The sequence below is a fragment of the Microtus ochrogaster genome, chromosome 5 (genome assembly GCF_000317375.1).
Source record: "Microtus ochrogaster isolate Prairie Vole_2 chromosome 5, MicOch1.0, whole genome shotgun sequence".
NCBI classification, from domain to species: Eukaryota; Metazoa; Chordata; class Mammalia; order Rodentia; family Cricetidae; genus Microtus; species Microtus ochrogaster.
The window spans coordinates 25,623,094-25,631,746 of record NC_022012.1 but is presented as its reverse complement, the minus strand read 5'-3'; the positions used below and the strand labels follow the sequence as shown (position 1 = coordinate 25,631,746).

The window sequence follows — 8,653 nt, the reverse complement described above, 5'->3', positions numbered from 1 at the left end:
AAATAAATAAATAAATATTAAAAAAAAAAAAGAGCAGTTAGAAACAAGTCTAAGCTATAGGTCAAGCTTCCATAATTAATAAGAAGACTCCAAGTGTTACTTGGGAGCTGGCAAGCAGGACAGAAAAAGGCTCATTACAGAGTAATGAGTTCATATAAAAATCAATCCTACAAGAAGTAAATGTCATATGAATGCTACAGAAGTTTACATGAGGGAAGGATCCTATTCTTGTAGGTGAGAAAAAAATGTACTCCTCACACTGGCAGAGCAGTAAGAAGACGAGGCAAGAAGAAGCTTAACTCTGTGACTGCCTAGAAAGACTGAACTCTGTGACCTCTTCTTAAATTCTTAAGTCACAGCATATGCAAAACCAAAAACGGAGTAAAGATTTGATTGCAAGGCTTCAGCTGTAAGAAAACATTTGGAAAGGCCCCACACCTTGATCTTGGTGAGATTCTTTATATGACATAAAAAGCAAAGGCACAAGTCAGATTGTATCAACTCAAAAACTATGTACAGTAGAGAAAACACCAGAAGGAAAAAGGCAACCTATAGAATGGGAGAAAATATTTATAATCTACCTATGAACTAAGACGTTAACCGAGCTGGGTGTGAGGGGGCGCACACCCTTAATCCTAGCACCTGGGAGGCAGAGCCAGTTCAAGGACAGTCAATGTTACACAGAGAAATTCGCCTCAAAACAAATAAACAAACAAAACAAACAAAAAAAAAAACAAGGGGATGGCTTAGTAGTTAAAAGCACTTGCTGCTCTCCCAGAGGACCCAGGGTTCCAGCCTCAGCACCTAGCTACACCAACAGCTCACAACTGTCTGTAGCTCCAGTTCCAAGAGATTCAATGCTTCTTCTGACACTCTTGGGCACCAAGCATATTTACAGTGCATAGACAGTGCAAGCAAAACACCCACACGTAAAACAATAAAAAAGTAGTTTGCCAGGCAGTGGTATTATTAATCCCAATATCTGGAAGGCGGAGCCAGAGGCCAAGCTCCTCCAAGTTGAGACCAGCCTGGTTAACCAAGTAAGTTCCAGGACAGCCAGAACTACACAGAGAAACCCTGCCTTGAAAAACTAAAACCAAAAAAAAAAAAAAGTTAATCAAAATTTATAAAGAACTTCTACAAACTGATTGCAAAAATAGATCAAGATCTAGACATCTTGCCAAATGACAGTTCACAACAGCCCAAAGAAGGTACAGGAAAGGGACTCAGTATCTTTAACCACAGGGAAAATCAAAATCACTAACAGTAGCTAGCTACTATTTAAAAAGCCAAAAAAATCAAAAAGTATTAGTGAGACCAGTATGGTGGCAGACCTAAACTCCAAGCAGGAGGCAGACTTCTGTCAGTTTAAAGCAGGTTGGTCTGCAAGGGGAGTTCCAAGGCCACTTAGAACTATACAGAAAGAGCCTGTGTCCAAAAAGAAAAAAGTGCTGGCAGAGATGTGAAGAGAACCCTTGTACACAGCTAGTGAGAGTGTGAACCGGTATAGCCATCATGCAACAGTATGACGGCCCCTAAAAAATTTAGAAAAATGCCCTATGGTCCAGCAATCTCACTTCTTACCAAAAGAAAACTGAAATCAAGGTCTCACAAAGTCCATTCACCCTTGCAATTCCAGCACTTGGGAGCCAGAGGCAGGAGGATCAGTTCAAGGTCATCTTAGCTACATAGTTAAGTTAAAATGTCAGTCTGATATAGATGGTCCTGCCCTTAAAAAGAAAAAGATCTCAGTGATCTGCACTCTGAGCTTTGCATCATGCCCAACTATCATAATCAATCATGAACTATCCAATCTCCACTCTTCTAGTGAGGTCCCTGATGACAGCCAGAGAAACAAGTGAAGAGTAGACAGAGGATGCCACAGTAGGTAGGAAATAAAAACTGCCACGGGCTATCACAGCTCTCACTGGTCAGTTTCACACACCCCATCTCCAAACTCTCCTTCCTTTTGACTTACAACAGACATGAGCTCACTGTTGTGGAGCCACTATCCCCTTTCCTTCTACCACTACAAGAAATGTGGCACCTCCTCAGAAATACCATGACACATTTCCCCTTCTCTCTTGAATTTCCAAACCCCTCCTTTCTGATATTCTTCCCATCACTGACTGCTCTCATTTAAAAAAAGAAAAAGAAAAAAAGAAAAAAGAAGGAGGGAGGGGAAAAAGCCTCTTAGGGGCTTATATACTTACCAAGCAATTTCCACTGCTGGGTTTTCTCTTTGAATTCAACAAATGGAGAGAAACTAGAAGGAACCGCTGCAAGAAATGGAGCACATGAACAAGACATACATCAAGGTAAGTATACAAGTAAGACAGTGTTAGCCTCAGAGTGGCCTTCACCCTGAAGCTGAGCTCTTGGAGAGCTTCTGAGTTTGTTTTTGTTTTTTATTCTGGAGTGTCAAGAAAGGAGAGAAAGGGTGTGTCTGATGCAAATGTACTATTGTACAAATGAGCAGCTATTTGTTAAAATTTACTACAATTTTCATCTGAATATATAATTTAAGAATATTTTAGAAACCAGTTTATATTTATAAAAATAAATTTACTTAAGTTGAAAAAAAAAAGAATTCTCTAGACAAAAGAGGGAAAACATGATGAACCCCCACTGAAAAGACCTCACCTCTGCTTTCTCCAGCAAGATACTGCAGAGCAGGCAATACCAACTCAGCCCAGTTGGGGGCAGCAGAGAACCAGCTGTTGAGGGAGCTGGCTGGAGAAGACTGCCAGTCCAAAACCCGATCCTCCAGCTGAGGGAGAGGAAAAGAAGGAACCTTTGGGTTTCTCTTTACACCAACAATCCCAGGATCTGTCAGAGCAGCAGGGCATGTATATCGTTTGCCAAATTTTCAATGTACGTTAACTAAAACAATGTAGGAGGAGTCCAGCTGAGCTCCTCTTCCCAATAGTGCACTGTCAGTTTGTCAAGGTGACACACGCCAGTCCTCTGGGGAAAGCACCTTCCTTGAGGGACAGCCTCCATCTGACTTCAGTGGGCAAGTCTGTGAGGCAATCTCTTGATTAACTGATATGGGAGGTCCCAGCCCATTATGGATAGCACCACACCTGAGCAGGTGGTCGTAGGTAATACAGGGGAAGTAAGCCACGGGAAGCAAGCCAGTAAGTAGCATTCCTCCTCGTAACTACCTTGACTTCCCTTACTGAAATAAAGCCCCTTCTCTTTGAGTTGCTTGGTCTATGATCTTTACCACAGCCACAGAAAGTAACCAGAAGCAGAAACTAGAGACCACACAAGAGCGTAGCAATTGCAAAACTTGAACACCTCTGAAACTCTTACCACAGGAAGGCTAGCTTGACCCTCCAGCAAGATTTCTAACAGAAGAGAGAAAAAACTGGAAAATAGCTCATTGATCCCGAGGCAAGGCTTGATGTCTTCCAGGGGCCTAACAAGGAGGGAAGAAAATGTAAGTGTTTGATGTCTGAGCCCCACACGCAAGGGTGCACCAACTATTCCAATGTGTCCTCTGACTTCCACATATACAACATAGGCATGCGTGCACACACACACTGTTACAAAGTGTTTTTTTCTTTTCTTCTCCAATGTAGGAGAAATCAAAATGACCAAGAATACATGCCAGATTGGTTCAGGTCCTCTGAGCCTCCTTATAAGAAAACATGGTACATTTTCCCAGCAAGATCCTGGGGCTCAGCACACACAAGCCCCAAGCCTGGACACAGTCTATACTTAACTCCCTCCTGCCCAGCACAGCCAGCTATCTCTGTGGCCCACTCACTCTTCCTTGATAGACGATACTGCCAGTGGAGAAGGGGCCTGTGAGAGAGCCGGGACTCCTTCAGTATTGCTTAGAGGCTCAGCCAGATCTTCTGCCTCGGATTTAATCAACTTTATTTTCTTCTTCTTTTCTTTTTCCTTCACCTTTTTTTTAAGAACAGCCAAATCATATAAGGCTAGGAAGGGGAAAAAAAACCACAACTCATAAAACTGCATTATGGTGAGAAGTCTTTATCTGCATTTGCTTTCTCAAAGACTGTCAAAGACTCAATAATAAGACAATTAGATTTTTTTGAAAACCAATATATGGCTTTTAATTTTAACACCTAATGATATGCTGTGCTGATGTGGTCTGATTTCATTTTATTCGAGTATTCATGTGCGTGGTACATGTGCACGTATATGCATGTTCATGTGCAATGGCGTATGTATGTGCACATGAAGGCTAGAAGTTGACATGGAACATCTTCTTCAATCACTCTCCACTTTGATTACAGAAACAGGGTCTTTCTAGCCTACCTAGTTGACTTGCCCAGGAGATCCCCTCTTGGCCTCCAGAGTACTGGAGTCACAGCAGGCTGTGATACTTAGCCAGCTTTTACATGGGTGCTAGGATACAAACTCAGGTCCTCACACTTAAACAGCCAAGTACTGTATCCACTGAGCCCTCTCCCCACACCCTGCTGTGCTAATTTTACATTCAGAGGGCAATTACAAAACAAAGGAGGTCAGCATAAAGAAAGCTATGGTTCCACTTATTTTTGTCACATACAGACAGTATGTCATACAATAGCATCATAAGGAATCTAAGAGGGGACCCATAGTCCTTTACCTGCTAGAGAGCCCTTCCTGCCAGCATTTACTCGAGTCATGATGTCACTGAGGGTCAGGTCCCCTGTCAAAAGGTCTGGGTGATCCTAGATACAACATCAGAGATCTGGTTATAGAGATCCAAAACAGAACCCCAAACTGATGGTGACTGTGCCAGTTTACCCAATGGATAGTGTTTCAGGGACACCTGAAGGAATCATGCTGAATTAAAATATCTAGAAACACCAACTACTGGTCTTCACAGTGGTGCACAAAAAAACCTGGCCCCTTTTCTGCTGTAGGGCAGCTGCAGTCCATAAAGCCTTTCTGCATTCTTTCCCATGCTCATAAAATGGTTTAAATACTATTATAGATTACAAGTCTGGAAATAAGATTCTGAAGACTCAAGAGGTCTGCTTGACATCTGTGTTAAGTGTTAATCTTCCTACTTCACCCCTCTGCCTCAGATGGCTGTCTCCTCCACTGCCATTTCTCCACCTTTTTGTGTCTTCAGTGAAATGACAATGGAGGCAACACAAAACAGAAGAGCACAAAGTTTGACTCTTGGCACTGCCATTTACTGGCTCTGCAGGACCAAGGATAAACTCAGCCTCTGGGAATGGGAGAGGAGATCATGATTCATTCACACACCAGTGTAACCACAAAGACTGAATGAAGCTCACACTGTCAACCATGCCTTACAAAGCCAAAGCACTTGACTGGCCTCTCATACCTCTGATGCTAAGTAGCCTCTCTTGCTGCTCCTGTCTCTGACAGTGACTGCCACTGTCTCAGGACAGCCCGAAGCATCAGACTGAACATTACAAACGGCCACTCCCACCACAATCTTACTGGTTGATGTTTCCGCTTCTCATGGTGCTTCTTTAACATTATCTTCAGGTCACTGTCCCCCAGCTCTATTTTATCTGAAAGTAAATGAACCAAACCACATGGACCAGATCATTCACTACGATAATGCTCTAACTTAAATCTGCCTAGTTACTCAAGACATTCAAAAGGAAGCTACTTCTGAGTCTGGGTACTGTAAGCAGAGAGGTCTTCAGTTCCAGGATCAGCATTGCGTCATTTCTCTACACGTTGCCCAACAAGTGACTTCAATTAGGTAGCAGACCCATACACACACTCGGGAGGCTTGGCATTCTCCTACTTGCTATTTCAAATTCAAGTTCTTCTCTGTCTTTACAGCCTAGGGAGTTGCTATGGGTCTGCTTCTACATTCTACTGCTAGTTCAAGCAAGACTATTCTTTTTTAGCCCAAAATAGCAACTGATCAGCTCCTGAGGACAATTTCAAAATAAAGGAAAACAAGGAAGCCCACCTCTGGAAGGTAACAGTACTGCACGGCACCACACTTCTCCAAATCTCCCACTTCTAAGTAGCACTGCTATTCCTGACAGGCAAGAATCTAGTCCCTACCTCCCTAAGGGGCTCTCACTTTTCTGTACCATGATGTCTTGAAACTGCAGTAGCATCAGCTCAGTTCTCACCTGCAGTTTTCATATCCGTAGTGGAAAGCGTGGGCACCACCCTCAGGGGCACCGCAGGACTAGGAGAACGTGCTGGAGAGCTTGGAAGCCATGAGCTGAGATCTTCAAAAGAAAATTTTTCTTGTAAATCCAACGTGGCTGTGGACTCCAATAGGGGAGATTGGGTAAGTGGCCATTTGGGTTCAACAGGACTAAGCCAACAACATGGAGGCCAGGGTTCCACATTCCTTTCTGACCCTTCCCCAGATGAGCTGGAGCACACTTAGGTCATTTAAACGGCTCTTCCAGGAGAGAGACTTCAACAGAGTGATGGGGTCGCATTGCAGCAGGCCAACAGTCACTACTACTCTCCTGTAAGGGGAAAAGCAGTTCTCTCAAGTGGCACAATGGGACCAGAGGAAAGGCCCTGTCCTGCAGGGATCTGTCCAAGATGTTCTCGTCTAACCTAAGTGCCACATGAGCACAAGAGTAAAGAGTAAGTAGTCACTCTTATCACAATGTCTCCGCAACTCAACCACCAAGAGCTGATGAGTCCCACTCTCCACCCCCCAAATGATAACTCAGAGGGCTCCTTTATTGAAAATACATGGCTACCACTGGCTCCAGTACCCTAGAATCCCAGAAGTACCCAAAGACACTCACCCTCTTCATCAGAGGACAGGGCGGTGTCACCACATTCCTCCTTCACTTCCCGCAAGACCTTCAAGTAACGCTGCTGGGTCCGCCACTCGCGCTCTTCAGGGCTTCGGGATGGTGAATGGTGCTTGTGGCGAAAGGGAAGAGCAGGGCCACTCCTACGAGCCATCTCCAATAGACCCTATCAAGAGTCCAGAGAGGCCAGGTCATCAGCAAATCTTGCTCTCTGGACAGTCTCCAAGTTCGTGTTTTATTTTCTTTAATGTTAAAAAAAAAGAGCCTAATTCTCACTCCTCCAAACAAAGAAATAAATGATATGATTATGTATAAATAAAACATACCTAAATTTCTTTGTTTGATCATCCATGATATAAAAAACAAATCTGAAATTTCCTGAGTACCAATACAATGCCACAAGTAGACTGAAGCTCAAGAAATATGCTGCAAATACTTTGCAAAAATCACCTTCAGTCTATATATATGAGCTTTGTGTCAAATCTAATTTTATTTACAATTATGTCTTAGCCCAAAAAATATATACAAGTATTCCAGACCTCTGAAAAAAATCTTAAATTCAAAACACTCCTGGTTGTAAGCACTTCAAGTAAGAAACACTTACCAGGCAGTGGTGACACACATCTTTAATCCCAGCACTCCAGAGGCAGAGGCAGGCAGATCTCTGTGAGTTCTAGGCTAGTATAATCTGCAGAGCTAGTTCCAGAACAGCCAGGGGCACAAAAACACCCTGCTCCCCACCCACAATTTTGTTAAAGGAAAAAAAGACACACTCAACCTGAATTACATGATAAAAATAACCAATTTTAGTGTTGACCTGTTCCACTCAGAATTAATACTTATATTAAACATCCAGGTATTTCTATACTACATCTCAAAGAACAATTCAAATTGTAATAGGTTACAGTAAGTAAAGACACTTGCCACCGAGCCTGACAAGTTTGTTCACTGGGACCTAAGCACATGACAGAAGAAAACAGACTTGCATAAGTTACCCTCTAAGCACCACACATGCTCTGTGGCACATGCACACCCACACAAATAAGCACACACTTGCACACAATTTAAGTAAATAAAAATGTAATCAAGTTAAGAACTCCTAATAACTCTGCCTCAGAGAATTATCAAACTAGAAGGGATCATGAGGCCACGAAATTCTGTTCTACATTTATGTGACAGAGTCAGAGCCAGCATGCATTTGTACATCAATTCCAAAAGCATCCTAGACAGCCTCAATAGCCAATGAGTCTGAGTCCCTTTGCTGATTCTAGGAAGTACTTTGTTTTTCATGTTTCAGCATCTCTGAAATCTAAACAACGCTCATAAGAGGATAAGAGAAAGCCCAACTCTGTTAATGGTTCTCTTGGCTTTTACATCATAACCACTACTTAAAGCTATGCTTGTCAGGTCACTGCCCATGCTGAAAACCTAGTTCTGAGCATTACTTACACTTCTGGAAGCAAGAATCTGTTTCAGCAGCCTATGGAAATACTGCTGTTGGGAGTTGAGATACCGCTTGTACTGTGACTTGAAGCAGAGCTGACGATACTTGACCACTTCAGGGTTAAAGTGTCCATCTTAAAAACACAGGTACAACTATAAATGCATCAGTCCATACATATGTAATGAGTATACAAGAGATGTGCTTGTAGCACCAAAATAATAAATAAATAAATAAATAAATAAATAAATGAATGAATGACTAAGAGAATCAAGAGAGAGACCCAAAAATAAATGAATGGTGAAAAACAATGATAGCTCCATTAAAGCTGGAAACCATAGCAACTACAGTAACACAATTATCTTCATTAAAACTAGAAATACAGCCGGGCGATGGTGGCGCACGCCTTTAATCCCAGCACTCGGGAGGCAGAGGCAGGCGGATCTCTGTGAGTTCGAGACCAGCCTGG

General features: G+C 42.7%; 1 protein-coding gene across 4 annotated transcripts in view; it reads right to left on the bottom strand.

Annotated features, from left to right (window-relative positions):
* Nfrkb (nuclear factor related to kappaB binding protein) overlaps positions 1 to 8,653 on the bottom strand; it is a 34,090-nt gene that overhangs the window by 17,608 nt on the left and 7,829 nt on the right. For 3 of the 4 annotated variants that reach the window (XM_026779301.1, XM_013346324.2, XM_026779300.1), the window contains exons 4-12: positions 8,193 to 8,320; positions 6,735 to 6,909; positions 6,093 to 6,230; positions 5,437 to 5,510; positions 4,607 to 4,691; positions 3,776 to 3,950; positions 3,319 to 3,424; positions 2,644 to 2,770; positions 2,214 to 2,279 (exon numbers count right to left, since the gene is read on the bottom strand). In XM_026779301.1, the coding sequence (XP_026635102.1) occupies positions 2,214 to 2,279; positions 2,644 to 2,770; positions 3,319 to 3,424; positions 3,776 to 3,950; positions 4,607 to 4,691; positions 5,437 to 5,510; positions 6,093 to 6,230; positions 6,735 to 6,909; positions 8,193 to 8,320 (1,074 nt within the window). The remainder of the gene's footprint in view (positions 1 to 2,213; positions 2,280 to 2,643; positions 2,771 to 3,318; positions 3,425 to 3,775; positions 3,951 to 4,606; positions 4,692 to 5,436; positions 5,511 to 6,092; positions 6,231 to 6,734; positions 6,910 to 8,192; positions 8,321 to 8,653) is intronic. The other variant, XM_005346997.3, reaches the window with a different exon arrangement.